Source organism: Ctenopharyngodon idella, chromosome 2 (genome assembly GCF_019924925.1).
Source record: "Ctenopharyngodon idella isolate HZGC_01 chromosome 2, HZGC01, whole genome shotgun sequence".
In the NCBI taxonomy this organism is placed as follows: domain Eukaryota; kingdom Metazoa; phylum Chordata; class Actinopteri; order Cypriniformes; family Xenocyprididae; genus Ctenopharyngodon; species Ctenopharyngodon idella.
In genome coordinates this window covers 15,420,277-15,441,842 of record NC_067221.1, presented here as the reverse complement: position 1 = coordinate 15,441,842, position 21,566 = coordinate 15,420,277, and the positions used below count along the sequence as shown (strand labels likewise).

The 21,566-nt window shown below is 35.7% G+C and overlaps 1 protein-coding gene across 6 annotated transcripts in view; it reads right to left on the bottom strand.

Annotated features, from left to right (window-relative positions):
* Positions 1-21,566, bottom strand: part of LOC127525451 (thymocyte selection-associated high mobility group box protein TOX-like) — a 64,991-nt gene that overhangs the window by 16,710 nt on the left and 26,715 nt on the right. The window contains exons 2-5 of one of the 6 annotated variants that reach the window (XM_051918018.1): positions 15,669-15,734; positions 12,559-12,591; positions 11,896-12,003; positions 2,212-2,457 (exon numbers count right to left, since the gene is read on the bottom strand). In XM_051918018.1, the coding sequence (XP_051773978.1) occupies positions 2,212-2,457; positions 11,896-12,003; positions 12,559-12,591; positions 15,669-15,734 (453 nt within the window). Of the gene's footprint in view, positions 1-2,211; positions 2,461-11,895; positions 12,004-12,558; positions 12,592-15,668; positions 15,735-21,566 lie in introns of all 6 variants that reach the window. The other 5 variants (XM_051918010.1, XM_051918035.1, XM_051918027.1 and 2 more) reach the window with 5 other exon arrangements.

Below are 21,566 nucleotides of genomic sequence, written 5' to 3'. Positions count from 1 at the left end.
GCACATAACCAAAATTTAAGGTTTGGGTTTCATTTCTGCAGAAGTGGCAGCGATTTGTAGATATTTGTAATTGATATCAATATAATTGAATAAAAAGACAAGAGAAGCATAAGTATAATACTAAATAAACACATTTTCATATGTAATCTATCTTTATATCAAATATTAAATCTAATAATATATATAAAGTCACACACAGATATTCTAATGATTAAATATATTGTAATAACCATATAATTCTCATTTAAAAGTTAATTTTTTTACAGTTTCCGATTGTACTGTACAACTATCTAGTTACAGCTACATGGCAAGCAGAATGCATTAGGAGGAGTGCCTTGATGCTAAATTATATTTAATTATCTTAATCCAACAGGGAATTTGGCATTGTTTCACTGTGCGTTAAATCACATTAGCTCTCATTTGCTGGGTGCTATCTCAATCATTCTATATGCCGCTCCAACCTCTTATAATCTCTGTTGAGGTGTTTCATTTGTGTCAATTAAATCATTGTTTGGGCACTGAAACGACTTTGGTGTTGCATAATTCTGTCATGCGAAATGCATTAGTGACATCTCAAAGGAGAGCATGTGGATCTTGCAATGAAGTTTCCTCCATACAGAAAGAAACTGTATTTTTGGTAACATTCCATTCTATATTATATGTAAGCACATTTCAACATTAGAATAATTAAAATAAAAAAAATCTCTCAATTGTTTTTATATATATCTTGCAATGTGACTACGGTAACACTTTAGTATGGGGAACACATATTCACTATTAACTACAACTTTTCCCTCAATAAACACCTAATTCACTGCTTATTAATAGTTAGTAAGGTAGTTGTTAAGTTTAGGTATTGGGTAGGATTCAGAATGTAGAATAAGATCATGTAGAATAAGACATTAATATGTGCTTAATAAGTACTAATAAACAGCCAATATTGTATAATATGCAAGCTAATAAGCAACTAGTTAAAAGACCCTAAAACAACTGTTACTGTGACTATCAGTGTTGGGCAGTAACTAGTTACAGTAATAATATTACTTTTCGCAGTAACTAGTAGTGTAACTAATTACTAATAAGATTTCAGTAATAATATTATAGTTACCATTCATAAAACAGCTCGTTACTTTTGGTGCCTACTGATTTGAAATCCAACAATACAATAATTCCTACATTTATTTTCATAATTTTCACAACTCGCACAGGCACATGAAGTCACCAATGCTGCAAGCTTGGAATATAGAAAAGCTTATATTCAGTGGATGGAAATATTGCCATTACATTGATTTTATCAGGAAAAAATATGATCTGAACACAATTGTGTAAGTTGTGGCGTTACTTTACTCTGGCATTACACGGCTTGCCCACCCACATCACTCTGATCCCGATATAAATTATATTACTATAATTAAAAATCTTTTTGGAAAACGAAACTTTTTTTAAGAACTTGTGATTTCTTTTGATAAAAAACATCATGAAATATAATCTGTTCTATTTAAAAGTCACTATCAATCACCATTGAATGTTTGTAATAACTTCTGACTGCGATCCAATGTGGATTTCGGTCAAATAATAAAGTTAAATATTACTTTTGAAAGGAGTAACTAGTAACGAGTAATAAATTACATTTGGTGACTATACAGAATGTCACAAATTGCAACTTTGTTTTGTAAATTTAATCTTTATAAAATACAATGTGATTAATCTCAAAATCTCTAAATGTGACTTTATATCTTGCAACGGCGACTTGTATATTTCACAATTGCTGTTGTGTCACTTTATAACTCACAATATGACTTTATATGTCGCAATGTGATTTTAAATCATGCAATTGCGACTTTATAGCCTGGTTTCACAGACAGGGCTTAGACTAAGCCAGGATTAGGCCTTAGTTCAATTAGGGCATTTAAGTAGCTTTTATAAACGTACCCTAGAAAAAAAACATTACTGGCATGCATCTTGAGACAAACAATGGCAAGAACATATTTTAAGATATGTCACTGTAAGTTGCTTTCAGTTAAAACAGCTCAAATATGCATTTTAGTCAAGGACTACCTTAAGCCTTGTCTGTGAAACCGGAGGTATATCTCATAACTCTGGCTTTAAATCTCACAATGTGACTATTTATTTTATACTTTATCCATTAATTACTCTTTTCGGCGGGCTTCTATATGCCTCAGGTTTTAGACAAAGAGCGCCAGTACTCACCACTGAAAGGGAGTTGGTGAGCAGACCGCCATCTTGACCCAACATGTTGGGGACCGACATGCCGGGCAGGTCCATTCCTTGCAGGTGAAAGGGGTGCAGTCCGTTCTGGGAGACAGGGGGGCAAAGGTGATGGTATGTTCCGGACTCAGACTCGGGCAGGTGTGCCAGCATGTGTTCGGGGAGGGTGGGGGGAGTGATTGGCGGGATGTTGAAGTCTTCGTCCCCAAGACTGGGCACTGGGTAGGACTGCTAGAATGAACAGAGACACAGCAGACAAAGGTTTCATGACCTGTCAGAACACTGATTGGCCGATTACAAAACCACAATCTTTTTCAAAAGACGATTCATTTATGACTGACTGGTCATTAGTGATGATGAATACAATACCTTTTCATGTCTATTATCATTTATTCAGAGGTAAATACAAAGGAACCTGATTCACATTGTAAATCTCACAACATAAAAATGACATTGTAAGTTTAAAATGGAAAAGCGAGTGAATAGATGGTGAAATGCAATGAGCATTCTTGTCAGAGAGTCTCCAAAGGCAGCATGAAAAGCCTTTCCAAACAGTTAGTTTGAAATACTGCACAATGGGGGGTCAACCGTAGGCTAGAACAAGGACAGACTGTCCATTTGATACTTATAAATAAGAGAATGAAATGGGTTACAGCAAGAACAGAAAAATCTTGTTGAAAACCAACATTCTTTGATGTTCTATATTCTGCCACTGAAGCGATCCTGCTATGGCAATGATTCACACTGTATCAATAACAGAAAAAAGACTAATCACAACTATATACGCAGCAAATGAAATGCTGAATAAAGTACATCAAAGTGCGCTGCACATTACAGTGATTCATTCGTACTATTTGAGCCTTTGAGGAAGTAAAATTATATGCAAATGGTCAATCAATCTCATTAGACTATAACAAAAGGCTGCTTTTATGAGGCTGAACAGTCACTTGCGCTTGGCTGTGAAGTTTGCTTTGGCTGCCTTAAAACAGCCCGTCCCGCACGCTGCCTCCTCCAGCCCCTGTCAGTTTAGACTGTGATGAAAAAGATGTAAAGCAGATAAGGAGATGAAAGGCTGTACAAATCCAAGCAAAATCATAAATTATTCGGTAAACACTCCCTTGGAGTAAAATACTGTAGAAAAATATATACAGTTATCAGAAGGCATAGAGCTGAAGTATATTTTCTGTACCAAAGGGAAGCTGGAAAACCGAACACTTCACGAAGCATTAACCATAAATATGCCTCAGTCTCTGATTCGACTCGAAATGACTCAAACGATCCCTCTCTCTCTCTCTCTCTCTTTTTTTTTTTTTACCTTGAAAGGGGCTCCTCTTTTCTGCTGCTTTATTATCTCTAATACATAGCTTTTATTTGCAGCAAACTAAATGAACCTGTCAGACAGCCAACTACAGGCAATTAGGTATGAAATTGGTTCCAAATTCAAACTCAACTCAAATAACGGTCCAACTGTTACTTTTAAGGATTGCAATAATCGTTTTAATGAGCTTCCTACTTCTGCCTCTAAAAGCCAATGTATCATGCTCATTTGCATATTTGATTGTGTTGTGCCTCACAGATGTCTGCGTTTGTTTGCGGGAAATATGCTGGCATAATTCATACAGTAAGGCCCTTAGAGGAATGATTTTACTGCCAAATTAAAAAAAAACCAAAATCACATAAAACAAGACGACTGTTTGCAGTGGCTTACATTGCTGTTGATACATGCAAGTAAATGTACTTATTGTCGAAAGAAGAAGAAAAAGAAGAAGAAATTATTATATTCAAGTAAAAATTATACAAATAAACAAGAGCAGGAATGGATGACCATTTTGTCCGCTCGAGTCGAGGCGCGATTGTTTATGTGTTCTAACGGTACATGATGTTTCTTAGTATCCTGTCTTTCTTTTTTTACACTTTCCTTTTTTTGTAACACTGAGATGCATAAACAGGCAGCCAAGAAAGAGAACACAGGAAATAAATAACCCTGTGCTGTGGTGTGTGGCTCTGAAAAAAAAAGTGAAATGCACAAAAATTAAGAGCACTGCAAACATTTCCCACATCTGTGTGTTTTTGTTGTGAAAAAGAAGACGTGAGATGAGGCAGAGCGAACAAACATATCAAAACATGGTGTCTTCTGATGCAGATCTACTTATTAAACTAGAAACTGCAAAAATGTTCCAGCTAATCTGAATAAATGTGTTTTCTGAAGCAATATGTGCTTTCCAATTCCAACCTCTTGTTTAAACATGCTTCATTTTTTTCAATCTGTAGTCATGTCATTGGTAATTGAAATATTTTTGTATCATCTGATTAAACCTCCAGGGTCAGAAAGTTCCGATCTGAATCAGATCATTTGAAATGAACTAAATGAACTTTTTAAATTTTGAGTCAGGATCGTGGGAAATTACCCGCACAATATCTGTACATTCAGTTCTGTGTTTACTATTCATAATCCGGTTACATTCAGACCGCTACGTATAATTTTAACATAATTTAGGTGTGCGGTTTTCCTCTGAAAGCTATCTTTCATTTAGCAATAAATGAAACATAGAAGAAAAACTTCCATTTCTGTGTAAATGAGGACTTTGGATGACACATAGTTTCCCAACAACCCTCGTTCACATTACATGCAAAGGAGGGGAAGGAGAAAAAAAGACAAGTTTTGAGATCCACAATGTGCAAGTCCTTGTCTATTTCGTGTGACATCATTTCGACTGGACAACAAATCTCTCAGGGAGGTGATTGCCTGTCAAATAGCACAAGGGTAATGGGACTGGTGGGAGATGAATGGCAAATGAGCAGGAGAGTCATTTAAATCTACTATCAATTACTGATGATGGTCATGATGGCTGTATGGAATCATTGTCTATGGCTGACTTCACAGTCAGCAGTCAATCAAAGCTTCACAGCGGAGGGGAAGAGTGGAATAAACTGGGGGAATAGTCATGTATCTGATGTGGTTTACACTGACAATAAGGAAAGAAATGAGAGAGAGAGGAAAGATATAAGAGAGCTCTAGTGTTTTTAACATAGTATAGTGAATGAGTGGCAGAAATGCTTCACCAGCAGAAATTACGCATTAAATTACTGCAGCCTCACAATGGAGATGTAGATTGTTTATAATCCTTCCATCTTGACAGGCGTAAATCAGCTTGTCATTATGAAAAAAGAGCACACATACTGAGATATGAGGTGGATGAGAAAACGTGCATTTTGAGATAAGATATACGCCCCATCATTATGCCACAAAATGCATTAAAACAAATTTAGGAGATGCTTTCTGATAGACATGTGATTTAGAAGGATGGGTGAGACTGAAGGCTAGTTGTCAACTGGGGAAGCTGTATCCCAGTGTTTAAATCAAATGTTTTACCTCTAGCTGTGGTTTTGTATGTTGGTTTCAAACACCTACCCACTTCAATTTTGAATAATAATTTTTAATCATTTTAATAATAATACAATTTTAGAAACATGATAAATGATATGAAAAAGAAAATAAAAACATTTTAAATAAATGTAGAAAAATAAATGCATTCTTGTTTTTTATTGTTCTTAATTTTCTTAATAATAAAAGTTAATATTATTATTAATTTTTGTGAATTTTATTTTCTAAAATTGTACTCTGGTATCGGCACAAGATTCACTGAACGTGAAAAAAAAGTGTTTGAAAAATTGTTTTAATGTTTTTGGTAGTACTTCCTATAATTGACACTGGCATTTTCATTGTGACAATTTACCCCATGGAGTCCGACAACATTCCCCAGTATTGGTGCAAAAATGTCAGTGAGTATCAAATGAACTGTGTCGTCTTTTCCTGGGCATTAACCCCTTAACTGTCACCCCAATTTTTGAGCACAGATGTGAAAATTCACTCTCCAAACTAGATGGTTATAATTATAACAGGTTGGTAAGACACTGATAGAATACTGAACTTCAAAAAAATGAAAGCTTATATAAGTTTAAGTTTCCTGTAAAACAAATGTACTGTACTAAACCTTTTGTATTTTTTTTTTTTTTTTTACAAAATACATATATTACAAAATTTTATTCTAAAATTGCTATAAAATTAAAAGCCATATGTCTAACCAAGTTGTGTTCCTAATTTGAAGTTGATATCACAAAAATTGAAGTTCCCAGAGACTTTTTCTTTAGGCGCTATACCAAAAATAGCCACCGGGTGATAGCTATATTCCATTTTTTTGTGATGCGTTCTCCTGACACAAATTAATACATTTCTGTCACAATATCACTTCTATCACAAAACAGTAGCCAAATATGGAACCTTGAGTCTCAGACGTTTCTGACGATATGTTTTGTCAAGATTAAAAGAAAAATTTAGTCTAAAATTGTAATATGAAACATGACACTGCCCACTAGGGGGAGATTTAAAGTACCGTTTCCATTGTAGCGCAATGTCTGATTTTGAAACGTTTTTCACATGATGAATTTTGAGGTTTTAAGCTTTTAAATGATACCTAATTTATGATGATTACTAAAATATGTGTAAATTACCGCTAAGATATCATGTGTGAATATTGATAAATCAGTTCTGGCAATTTACCAGTATGAGAAGCTGTACCATTCCCAGAAAATTACCAGTATGATGCTGTATGTGAACAAAGAATGAAGATTACCAGTATGAGGACGCACAATGTTTCAGGCCAATCATAAAGTTCTTATTGAGATTGATTACTCGCGCCATTTACAGTAAGCACAGCTGCATTTTATTTGTTTTTCTATGTAAATATGTGCTAGATGGACATCTTTGACAGTTGCGCCATGTCTTGCAGCTTTTTCAGCGTGTCGTGTTCGAGACCGGTATTTTGGTGCTGAACCCCACTGCTTGTGTGAACAGCATATTTGTGTATTTACCGGTAAAGTCGCTCTAGTAATTTTACAGTAATTTACCGGGATTGCTGTGTGAAAGGGGCGTTAGGTGCAACTTTTCAAAAGGTTTTTTTCTAGGCGACACTTATTTGCCTTCGCAGAAATTGACTTTCAGAAAATAAAACCTACTCTATTTAAAATGATCACTCCAGGATTGGCTGTGGATCATTACCTAGAGCTCCATGTGGCACGAGGAGCACTCCAACATGTTGTCATGCCCTTCCACCAATTAAATTGCCAAAGAACAGCAAAAGGAAAACGTAAACAATGCTAACCTGCGCCTACAGATGAGGAGGCTTTTTCATAATGTAATTTTGAATAATGAAGATGTCAGGTTAAATGCTACAGTAGTTTAACTTAATAAGGTGCCCTATTTTTTTTCCAATTGGCTTTTCATTTGCCATCTAGGCTGGGTTTGTGTGAGAGAGGCAACGAAAGCAATTCAGCCTGTAATGAATACCTCTGGGACCCAGGGGCAGTGATCATTTGAATGCAACATTCTTTGGCCGGGCCCCCAAAACAACCTCGGACCCGCTCAGCTGCCGATTACTGTTGAGAGCTTCTGGATAAATGCAGAAGGGCTTGTCTGTTTTGTGCTAGCATTAAGGTCAAGCACCTTTTTTTACTTTGTCTATTGGAGGTGACATGAGAGCGTGTGAAGCCTCGTCTGACCCGAGCTGCGGTATCACACCCGGCGTGTCTTATACCCCAAACGGGATCAAAGCATACAGGCGTGGTCCACTCCCTGTCCGGCACGCTGCATCAATGCCTTTGAGCAGCTTAAAGCTCATGCATGCATGAATATGCAATTCATGAATATCTCTGAATAATGCATATTATGAGAAATACAATGCTAGAAACTGCTAGATTATTATAGTGACTATTTAAGATCTAATACTGTTGAAATATTTAATAAATATGTTGTATAGTAACATTAGTTTGGCTTAAGAGAACATTTCTAAACATGTCTGAAATACACTAAAAAACACATGTAAGAACGGGCCTCTTCACTCCCAGGAGAGAGCACAAGGTTAGTTTATGCATGTTTAAAATGCACAGCTTTCTCCTGGTCCCCCAAGAGCTCTGCAACATCTGGGGGGAGGGGGTGGGGGATGGATACGAGCAACTCTATATAAACCCACACAGCAATCTGACAACCCCCCTCATCAGAGACTACATACATATCAAACCATTGCAGTGGGCAAATACATTCTGTGCAAGAAACAAACAAATAACATATCGTATCTGTCTGTGCTGCTCTTATAGTTAGGGATAGTATTAACATCAAATACCTTTCCTGAATGCCGCATTGCATCTTCTATATAACACAGATAAGATCATTTCACCCGACTGATAATACTGTTAAACACTTAATCAGGTTTAAACAAAAACCAAGAGTTGTTAAGCGAACATTGCTCGCTCTGTGAGTCAAAGCGAGCACTTTCACAAGTAGTGTCTTTGAGCGTAGTCCAGAAATATGAGAAGTGTGTATATTTTTAGTGTTCAGTGAGTGTATGCTGTAGTCGGCTTAATCTAGCATCGCTGGCACACGCTACTTCATCTTGCTGCTGCATTTAAAATAAATAAACGTTGATACAGAGTGCTTGTGGGCTGACATGCGCTCAACACTCCGCCATTTTGGGCTAATAAATGTGGCTTTTATTTAATGGCCAAGAAACACATGGTTTGGGTTGGAAGAAGGCGGAAAGAGAGGAGATGGTAAGATAGGAGAGAACCTGTGTGTAGACAGACAGTGCTGAGGTGCAGTCTAGCCGATGAATGCTCTATGTATTTAAACATTTCATTGATTCCGTGTTTTTTTTTTTTTTCTGGGCTGTTATTATTGTTATGTCTCTCAGAGAGAAACGGATCTCCACGTCTAGGAGATGCTCAGATGGATAACAGTATCACATTTTGTCACCTCAAGCAGCTACGAGGTTTTTAAAAGTGTTGTCAGTCAGTGGGAATGTTTTGATGGCAAAAAGGCAGGCAGATTTCAAAGAGATGAACAGAAGTTTTCAAATGTCATTTTAACACATGCCCGTTTCCTTTATAAAAAGTCCCTCTCATCACAAGTTCTGTTCTTAAGCTAAATTTCCAACCACTAAATCTTTTACATTATTTAAAGCCAATACTTTCAAAAAGAGATACTCATAGGAATGTACCTTTATAATATAATGTAATATATTATAATATAATATAATATAATATGTGTGTTTATATAATATAATATAATATAATATGTGTGTTTATATATATATATATATATATATATATATATATATATACACATACATGTTCTTAGGACAAGGGTTTTTTCATAATGTCATGTTGTCACATCATTTAAATTTATAACATTTAACATTTCTTATTCACAATTTCATATTTTGAATGTTACCTTTTACATTTTTGTTTTTTCATAATTGTTTTACTGTTTAAATTTGGATGAAAAGCCAATTTATTGGTACATTCCATTGTGACAACTTACACAATATAGTGTGACAACTTACCTCGCTATAGCATGATGTCTTTTTTTGGGCAATATCAAGTTTTGTTTTGATGTTTTTTTTTTTGTAACTGAGACTTTAAGGTATGTGTCAATACAGAAACTGACTTATAAATGACAACTAGCCCCCATAGCATAATATTTATATTTTGTTTTTCAGATCTGTCAAATACTCAGGGGTAAAATTGCGCCAGAATGTTGTTTCAACAAGTTTGAAAGAAGTAAAAAAAGTAATCAGTTTATTTTTCTATCCATTTTGTATATGTTTGATCTAGACCAGTTTTTGCTCCACTACACACATTTTGGCTCCATTTAGTAAGAGCAAAATAGCTTTAAACTTCATAACGAGATCTTAAAGTTCCTCGACCTCCAAAGTCCCAATTTAACCCCTGCAGATATGGTCCATGATGCTTTGCTATTCCAACTGCAGCAATGTGAAGGGCCACCTCTAGTTTCAGTATCAATGCACATAAATTACATCTGCAACGGTACACTCAACATCATTGATCTCACCAATCGCCGGCTTATGAAAGTAACAGTGTTGTTCATACCAGTGCACAGACCACGGCAGAATTTAGATCTTTAAAATAAACCTAAAAACTATCAGATCAAACCAAAAGCACTTCACCAACCATTCATATAATAACCATAATCCTTACACTTGGCCTTGGTCGCTTTCCAGGTTTCCTTTGGTTTGTATTATAGAGCAGATTAAAAGACGCTATTGCAGTACATGTTTTGCCTTCAGCGCTGGAGCGGCGGGCGCTTTTCAGATTCAGTTTTAGCTTCCTGAGTGTGAAGTTTAAAATAGGCACAGGGGTACACTTCTCTCTAATTCGGTTAATGTGTGTTTAAAAGCAGGAGAAAGCTTTGTGGCTACAAACCACACACTGAGGTCAAGGTGAATTCAACTGTTGTTGCCAATAAAAGTAATTACCTGTTCCCAACAGAGGGAAAGAGAGAAGTTGAGAAAGAGAGAGAGAGAGAGATGCAAGGAAGCACGAAAACAGCAGAAAATAGAGACTGCAGCTCATAAGCAAAAGGAAGTAATATCTACAAAGGGAGTTTTAAGATTCAAAGGGAAACATAAAAGTAGTGCTAGACTCAAAGCAGCTCTAAGATTACAGCAATCCTATTCATACATGTGAAATCAATGTGGAGCTCAATGGCAAATAAATGTGTGATCTACACAACAATAGAGTGCAGAATGCAGGGACAGACATCGTCTAAAGACTGTATACAGTACAATGGACCCTTTTCACAAACTTTGAAGTATTTTCAACTTTAATTTAGCAGGTTAGCTTTGCTCTCTCTCTTAATATACATATTTTAATGTAAAGTTAAAATAGCAGTACCCTTTTGTGTTATATTACTCTGGAATTAATAAGAAAAATCTAGAAGGCACTTCTGCAAAGGAGTTTAAGGCATTGCTACGCAACATTCTCTAAATTAGCATTAGCGACCAGGATAATCGATAACATTTCAATTGTGAAAAAGATGTGTACAAATTCATTTAGAAGCTAGGGTGAATTCAAGGTGATTGGGATACTTTTTGGGAAAAAGTGTCCCAATCAACCTGAATTCACCCTATATCTCTTCAGTCAGTAACTGTGATGATTTGTTTTATTTGTTAGCATGATAGCTAGCTTGTTTCATTTTCATGTTGTGTGCAATTTTGATACGCTAATATGCCATCTTATACTACAGCGCCTTCACGTACTGTTTCAGGAAGTTTCTGTAATCAACTTGAAATCAATTACAACAAATTGTTGTAATCTATCTCGCTATTAATTTATTAATATTCATTTTCTTTCTATTAACTCTTTTAGAAAGACTTGAGGTTTACCGTTATCACTCAATAACTGATATTTACTTGTTACTTAATTTCCTCTATGTTTACACTTTTACATGTCATTTGCTTCGTCTAACGCTCACTTAAATGAATCTTTAAAAACACTAATAATTTAATAAAACTGTTAAATGTAATCTGTAGCAAATCTGAAAATAATTATCTCTTTCTCATACTGCACATTATACTGTTTTGATGCCTAACTTCACTTGTAGCATTTAAAATGATTGACTTTAATTTAAAGTGTTTAATTTTTAAATGATTTATACAAAGTAGTGTTTTTATAGTACATAAATAATAATCAGCCACTTCCGTTTTCCAAATCTGTAAAAAGGGTCCATATGGATGAGACACACACAGTATGTAAGATGATGTTATTTTGCATTGATGGGCATCTGCTCGGCGTTGGTGTAGGGTTATTTACCCATGTCAGACGGTGGCCGTCCGTGTGTGTAGGGGTCTCTCTTTTCCAGTGGCCGCCGGCCTGTTTGTTGCTGTGCTGCGTCTGGCTGGGACTGGCAGGCACGCGGAACTACAGTGGGATGCAAGGCCAAGGGGTCAACCGACACAGCAGGGTAACAAGAAACGATAGCACATGCAAGACTCCATTCAACTTTCATCACTCTTCAATCCATTTTTTGCCTCTGTGTGCTTTACATTCTCAATACATCTTTCATCTCCACCCACATTAAAGCTGTAGCAAACATGCAACATAAGCACCTTAAACACAGTGACCAGGGATGTACAATGCAGACAATGCACATTTTAAATCAATTTCAGGCTACGTAATGGGGGGCACAATAGTACCGTATGCAGCTTTTTCATTTTAAAGAATTATAAACTCTATGAAACAAACAAGTGACCTGTAATTTAGTGCACTTTCCTTTACATTCTCCTGAATGCATTTGCTACAGTGCGCTGAATAATACATGAGTCAAATATCATTTATTTATTTTTCCTCTTCCTATTGAGAGCCATAACACCACTGGGCTTAGTCTCTACAGCCCACAGGTTAGACTGTAATTCTCACTAATTCTCTATATCACAATGCACTGTGAATGCTTATTGAAGAGCTTTTAGGACTCACATAAGATATGTCATGTGCTGAACATGAACATAACTTTTTAAGCACAAAGCAAAGCATGACCCAAAGCAAAGCATGTAACGACATGACATCATAATTAGGCATGTGATTTTAAAACTCTGACAAGTCAGTGAATGCCAACTGTTAGCATTTAGTTTCAGTCGACTATTAACTAACATATTTGTCCACTGATATTAGATTCGATTACACTGAAAAGTTTCTTTAAAAACAAAACAAAATCAGTAACACTAATTTGCTTTTAAATTATACTATTATTAATTTATTGTTGTTGCTTATTATATTATATTATGTCCCACTTTGTATTAGGTGGCCTTAACTACTATGTACTTAAGTCATATTGTACTGCAAAACACTTTTGCTGCTATTGAGGTGGGATATGGGTAAAGTTAGGGACAGGTTTGGTGGTATGGGTAGATTTAAGGGTGGGTTAAGGTGTAAGGGATTGATAAACAGTGTAATTATAAATGCAATTACAGAAACTAATTACAGATGTAATTACATGCAGGGATTTTTTAAAATATAAGTACAATGTAAAAACATGTATGTGGGTCATTGACGAATAAGGTTTTTAAAAGTGTCAAAAGATAATGGAGATATAATTAATTTTGAAGTTTTATTAAGTGTTAACATTGAGATTATGTGGTTTTTATAATCAATTAACACTGCTTTTGTCATTTATTACAAGATGGACAAAATTTATCACCAAAATGTCATTCGGTTTAACCAAAATTTTGGTTTTACCGAATGACACTTTTGGTTATACCGAATGATGATATTTTCAAACAATACTAACAGGCTGCTATCTAGCTAGCTAGCTAGTTAACTTGCTAGCTAGCTAACAAAAGACAATCAATCATTTTATATTTAGTAAGTTTTTAAAATATTACAACATTTTCCATGTTTTATAGCAGTTGTACCAAATGACCGGATATTTCGGGACATGACATGCGTATGAGCAAGTGAAAACATTTTTTTTTTTAAATAGTTAAGAGAGAGTTAGTTACTTTGCTTTATGACCGTGTGGTCCTTTGCAGGTGTCTGAATGATGTCACATCCTGTCACATGATACTAATCGCATGACTTGATCCAAAATGGTCCCTTTGTATTGGTTACTCCAAATGGCATCAATGAAATGTATTTTTCCGGACATTCTTTCTCATAACAAAGCAACTACTTCTACAAATAATTTTAATACCATTTTGCACTATGTTGATATATGATGTTATAAAATCATGCCAGAATAAAAAATATATACATTTATTACATTTTAAGATATTTTAATCACAAATGAAATGGCTGTATTGGCCTTTAGACGGTTAAACCGAATGACCTTTTGACACTTCAAAATCTTTAAAATATATTATATGTAGCAAAATATAATTAAAACCTTTTGGATTCAATAAAAGAATTCAAATTGTACTACCTTACATATTTTGGATGTCATATCTTTATTATTATTAAGGCCTTTGGACAAAAAAATTACCCAATACGTCATTGACCCAAGTACACAATAGGTGTACTGTATCAAATGATTAATTTCAATGTAAGTACATAGTAGTTAAGGCCACCTAATATAAAGTGGGACCTTATATTATATTATACGATATTATATTATAATGTAGTTGAACTAATTGACCTAACTAGTCAGCTGATTTACCATCATAACCCATATGTTTGACCATGCATGCAGCAAACTTAAATATATGTCTGTCATTGCACAAAGACCTACAACTTTATCAAACTGCAAGTGAATGTGTTCATGATTAAGTTTAAATATACAATTTTCGACATGCGTGAGAAAGGTGTGAATTGCACCTTCACACGTTTCAGGAGAACAGAGACCTGTTAAACGTTACTTATGTCAAACTAAAAGACAGAAGATGTTTTGAGCAGGTTGCCAAACCATATGGACAGTTTTTTCTTACAATGTGTTTCATTATTAAATTTACTTTTGCAAATGGAATAATTATTCATAACACTTTTTTAACTTGTAATGAGAAAAACACAAGTGAGATGGAGAGGGAGGGAGTTATTTTAGAGCAGGAGCTATTGCACATTACACTCTACATGTCTTACATTAAAGGCCAAACTCTGTGATCCACAAACAGATTGAATTCAGCGCTTTCATTGTGTTTACTGCGTCAAGGCGCTTTGCAGAAAAGTTGTTTTTAACCTTGAGTAATATTTCAGCATCCCATTGTGTATAGTATTCGAAGTTTGAAATGTCAAAATGTAGCTTGCTTAAATTTAATGGAATGCAAGCACATAGTTCAGATCAATGCGTCTATAAAAACAGGCCAACCCCAAACAGCTCGTGACAAAAGCAGGAAGGAAATGTTTTAATAGAGCAGCAACATCATACATAGCCTGCTGCTGGCTGATAAAAACTAGCAGGGAGAATATTGCGGGGAAAAAAAATCCTAAAGTTTGACTCTAAATGTACTACTTTAGATGATCAGTCCGTCTACAGTGCATCCAGCCGCCTGTCACATTCACTTCCCTACAGCAGAATGTGGCAGGTGTCCTAAGGGGCGTTAATTAACCTGTAGCCTTAATTCATTAGGCAAACATGTAGAAGGTCCCCTAAGACAACCTGCTCTCCTCAAGCAGGCATGTTCACCCTTGACCTTAATGCACCGAAATGCATGTTTTAGTTTAAAATATTAATCAAGCTGTGCTTTTTATAGCAAGATGTGCTGCACTATCTAGTCGGCAAAGCTTGAGTCACTGATAAAACGGCCTTTTATCTTGGATGTTTGAACAAGTGCAAGTATCCTGAAATAAACTTCCCTTCGATGAGTAACGGGCATAACTAGAGGAGAATTACGCTGCAGTCTGCCTTTTATAAACCCATGGCCTTGTTTGCAGTCCATACTGTGTGTCGTTTTTAATGAAAGTGTAAATGGAGGAAATGAAAGCCTGCGACAATATGCATTAAAGCTTCATTTCATTAAGCTTTAAATGCTTTGTTTACATGTTATAATAGCCCCTGATTATGGTGGCGACTGATAGCGGCTCTAATTTGTGATGCGCCGGCTTAAATTTGTTTAATTACGACTTAAAACAAAAGGAGTGAGCAGTAATTAACCCACCTGGTTCCCTGGCACAAAGTCCTGGCTGGGCTCTGGCATACTCATGAACATGTTTTCACTGTCGTACTGCAAACAGACAGAGAGAGGGGAAAAAAACAATAAATAAACAGTCAGAAATGTTTGCTTGACACATAATATGAGCAACAGAATGAGACAGAGCCACAGAACATGCGGTTGGTATTTCTGTTCAGTGCTTTCTGCTCAAAACGCAGGGCTCAAAGACAATTAGTCTTTGAAGTCCCTGCCGTATCAGATGGAGATGTCAGTGATTTGATGTAATTAGTACAGTGGTAATTAAAGTTGCTGGTTGAGGGGGATGAATGAAATGCTTTCATGTACGCAGTGGAATAAAACAGAGGGAGTCATGTGTGAGCTTGATGAGCCCACACAAGGATAGACCTGAGACTGTAGGAAGGGTCCAGGTGTTTCACAGCAGATATAAACTTACAAAAACCTGTTAAAGCGACATTTTGACTTATTGTACCATCAACGGACTGTTAAATCAATATGAAATGTAAGATTGGCTGATAATTAAATAAAAACACATTTTTTACACTAAGATTTTATAATTGGTTTACCACAATTAGGATAAAATGAAGTGTGTAATTTCTCTGCCACTGGCAGCACCAAATTAGAGTTGTTAATTTTGCAATTCTTATGCTGCTATTGGCACTGAAAATAAAAGCTTCACCTTTAGTCAACATGAAATAAAATCTGAAAATATTTACTTTCTTAATTCATGTTTCTGGGCTTGTTCTGTATGATTCATTGGTGCATATTATTCCAAACCGAAGAAATTTTTTATCCAGTATTTTTTTTTTTAAAAAAGATCACATTTATTTATTCTTTTTTAAAATATTAATATTATATTTTAATATTAATATTATTAAAGGGTTAGTTCACCCAAAAATGAAAATTATGTCATTAATTACTCACCTTCATGTCGTTCCACATATCTGTAAGACCTTCATTCATCTTCGGAACACAAATTAAGATATTTTTGATAAATACGATGGCCTGCATCGCCAGCAATAACACTCCCTTTTTCAATGCCCAGAAAGCTACTAAAAACATATTTAAAACAGTTCATGTGACTACAGTGGTTCAACCTTAATATTATAAAGCGACTAGAATACTTTTTGTGTGCCAAAAATAACAAAATAGCAACTTTATTCAACAATATCTAGTGATGGGCGATTTTTAAAACACTGCTTCATGAAGCTTCGAAGCTTAACGAATCATTTGTTTCGAATCAGAGGTTCGGAGCGCATATCAAACTGCCAGAGTCACATGAACTATTGAAGTTTCAAAACACTTTTGACGTAACAAAGCCTCGTTTACTGAAATCATGGGATTTTGGTGCTCTGAACCACTGATTTGAAACAAATGATTCATAAAGCTTCGAAGCTTCATGAATCAGTGTTTTGAAATCGATCATCACTAGATATTGTGGAATAAAGTCACTATTTTGTTATTTTTGGCGCACAAAAAGTATTCTTGTCGCTTTATAATATTAAGGTTGAACCACTGTAGTCACATGAACTGTTTTAAATATGTTTTTAGTAGCTTTCTGGGCTTTGAAAAAGGGAGTGTTATTTGCTGACAATGGAGGCCTCACTGATCCATCGGATTTTATCAAAAATATCTTAATTTGTGTTCTGAAGATGAACGAAGGTCTTACAGGTGTGGAACGACATGAGGGTGAGTAATTAATGACAGAATTTTCATTTTTGGGTGAACTAACCCTTTAAATATATTAATATAATTTTAAAATATTAAACATAAATAAAAAAAAATAATAATAATTTTTGAAAACAAAAGATTTTTTGTGCATGTTTTTTGTTTTTGTTTTCAAAATCGAATCAAATGTTCCGCCTCTGAAACAACTTGCCTTTTTTGGCTGACGTCATGTATTCCCTCACGCTTTTTCAACCCCTCCATTCCAACAATCCAGCTCTATTCTGGCATGTAATCTGCACACCAATTTATTCCAGATGGATGAAATCAAGCCTTTTTTCTCATTAAATATACTGTTTCACTCAGACTTGCGTCAGATTGCAGAAGTAAAATGAGTTGCACATGGTATTTCATGTTGACTTTAAAGTTCTAAATCAGTGTTTTTTCTTGAGATTTAATAAGAAAACTTAAGAAACAAGAAATCTTCTATACCTCCATGACAAACAGCAATCAATCAGTTCAGCCTCAGTGTGTCTTTTACAGTACACATGCAGCTTGTGCATTCACCTGCTGAAGATGCTCAAAACAGCTTCAGCTGAGTCAGTGCAGGTTAACTGTGTGATGAAGGAGAATGAGCCTGTGACCCAGCTGTGCAACACACCTGGGAAATTACAGGAGCCCACACTGCCTGCCTGCTACAGTCCACTCAGCAACACACACATGCACACACAAATTCTGCTGACACGCCTTCCTGACAAATACACACCAATTTACATCTGCTCCACTTCTTTAAAACCCATGAAAAAATGACTGATTAATATCAAAAGCAGAAATCAGATATGTTTTAAGTTGGCTGTGAGGGAATGGCTTTCTCAGCCTGACAGGGTTGTCGCTAACGCAGATCCATGACACTTATTTGAGTGTTACGAAAGAATGAGAGAGGGCGTCATGAAGAAGAGGAGATCGAGTGAGAGAGGAAACTCGTGGCTGACGCCTGTCACTGGCTGAATGTTTGTATTTCTGTTCATCCAAGCAGCACATCTCATTTCATTATGCCTGCTCGAGATAATTCTATGGAAATGAAATGGCAATAATCCTAATGAAAGCCTATCACATTGCGACCTTTTAAGTGTGTGAGTTGATGGGCCGATCTGATTGGTTTTTGCACACGGATGACAGTTAATTTCATGCTAGCTTATTGATTGTGATTAATGTGATCAGGCTGATCTAAGATGTGGCTATTCTTAAACTAAGAAATTTGCTGTTTTTAAAACATCACTACAACATAGTCATGAGTGTACCAAACTATATTCATAAGAAGGAGAAAATGTTAAAGCATCAAATTTTTCAGCTATGCTGCAGTTATTGGTTTAGACACATGACAATGACTCCGCTACAAAACCTAGTGAGCTAATTTTCTATCTACTTCCTACATAGGCAGCAGCTTAATTAAAATGGGACCCAGTGAGCTGCCTTCATAGACAGCTTCTTATGTGTAGTCAAAATTGTATATGTACCAAGACTGTTCACTATTACTATTAATGGGAGAAACTGCAACTCACAAAATGGCAGAATAAGTCCCACCTTGTAGATAAAAGAGCAAATCAAGAATTGGTAAAGTCATCTCATAGAAACAATTATTTTCCTGAGACTTTCACTTTGGACTGCACATGCACATTGGCAGGACCAGTGTTATTTGAGGGTTTATGGGATAGTTCATGTCAGATTTTATTGCTGATTTGAAATGTGTTATTTAAAGGGTTAGTTCACCCAAAAATGAAAATTCTGTCATTACTCACCCTCACATCATTCCACACCTGTACAACCTTCGTTCATATTCGGAACACAAATTAAGATATTTTTGATAAAATCCGATTGTGTGTCAGTGAGGCCTCCATTGACAGCAAGTTAATTTACACTTTCAAACGGTCAGAAAGGTACTAAAAACATATTCAAAACAGTCCATGTGACTACAGTGGTTCAACCTTAATGTTATGAAGCATCAAGAATACTTTTTGTTTGGCAAAAAAAAACAAAATAACGACTTTATTTAACAATATCTAGTGATGGGCGATTTCAAAACACTGCTTCATGAAGCTTCGAAGCTTTACAAATCTTTTGTTTTGGAGTGCGTATCAAACTGCCAAAGTCATGTGAGCCAATGAAATTTCGAAACACTTATGACGTAACTAAGCCTTGTTTCACATGACTTTAGGACTGCAACAACTATTCGATAAAATCTATAATAATTGATAATGAAAATCATCCACAACGATTCTCATTATCGATTAGTCGGGTCTGCCCACAATGCACGGAAGACTTCCGCCAGTCGCGTCAAATTACAGCACTGAATAATGCATTTCTATGGACAAAATGCATCTAAAAATAGTGGACGAAACAGATTGAGCTGCTGCAGGAAAGGTACATGATCCAAACTGCCCAAAACATGAGAATTCTTTATTTTAAGCTTCAAGCTAATGCATTAGCATAATGTCTTGCCCTGTCAGGCGCTTTGACAGATGCATGTGCGTCCTCAGCGCTAAAAAAAATGTTCATTCTACGTCTATATCCTTATCTGTAAATGTTACAAATTCACGCAAGCATTTACATTTTGCATAAAGGCTCGTCCTGACAGTCTGCGTTAAACGTCAAACTTTACTGAATGAGCTCCGGCGCGCGCACCCGCGTCAGACAGACGGGACGCGGGAGAGAGGGAGACAATTAATATTCAGCACAAAAATATTCATTTTGCTGAAATATCTGTTGTTTAAAGTTAAATTTAGATTTAAAAGTCAACATGTCATTTAAGCATTTTATGATAGTAGTAACTGTAAAAGGAGAACTAATTGAATATAAATGTAAGACGTTTCTTATAGCCTATTTACAGGATAAAGAAATGACAGTAAGAGGTAATTGTGTCCAGAGTGAATGTGTGTTCCTGCAGAACATTTATCTTGCCTGTTGGTTAACACTGAGTTTGTGTTTTTCTTTATTATCTTGATTACTATCTTCATACTATTTACAGCAGTATTTCTAAAGCTACAATATAATTTTTTATTTTACTGTTTTACAAGAAAGGCACAAAAAAGTAAAGCGCTTTATAGTTTTTGTTTGTTTTTTTCAGATGCCCAAGTACAGTAAATAAGAACAGAGACTGTTAAGGTTTTTTGGATATTATGTGTGAATATTATTTAGAAACTATTTAGTTGTTTCAGTTTGTTATCACATGAACTGTTTTAAATATGTTTAGTACCTTTCTGGGTGTTTGAAAGTGTAAATTAACTTGCTGTCAATGCAGGCCTCAATGAGCCATTGGATTTTACTCTAATAAGCATAAAAACAGCACCATTTTGGAGTAAAATCTTGGGTAAAATTTAGGTTCTTTTTGGTATTGTATAAATTTGCAATGCATTATTGGACTGCCTTCTTCACAAAGGATACAAGCAATGCTGCCTTAGATTTTGGCCAAAAAATATGTAAATTTGTATATTTAGATTTACCTTCACATTGGTATACTGTGTCAATGAGGCCTTAAAATGCTGCCTAAGTAGGAAACTTACTAGGTTTTAGAACAGAACCAACATCTCACAGGCATAGAACAGTAATAGAATGAGCATATGTTTTTAAAACAATAAGCTTTGACAGTAAATACAGCAGCACAAAACAGCCTGTGTATGGTTACTCCCATTTATGTTGATTAATAAAACCTCATTCCTCATTTCAACAGTGCTGTCTCCCACTCACATGGCAGCTAGTTATTTATAACAGAAGGTTCAAGACGCAGCCGTTCACACCATATCCATTTTTATAAAGATTCTCTCTGGTTTCTCACTGTTATGACCTTTAACATGTCTCTCTCAGTGTCTGTGCGCTGGTCTATCTGCTTAGCTCTTGCCCTATCAGACACTATTTGCATATGAATGTGCCAGTGGAAAGTGTGAGGTGGCCTTAGCTGAAAAAGTGAAACCTCAGAGCTAAACACATCAAACTGACACCAAATCCATCCAGCAACAGTTGGCCAACACCCTCCCTCACCTACACTTTAGAAGCAAACCCGGCAATGTGCAAACTCCATTTTGCGAGCTGTACAGGCCGATTATGACTGAGGTTTTTCTTGATTCGTGCAAACTAGCATTTCTCAATCTTGTGGCAAGCTGGAAGCCATTTTGTGTCACTGTAGCTTTTCTTTCAGAGCCTGAGGTGCCATTACATGACCAATAA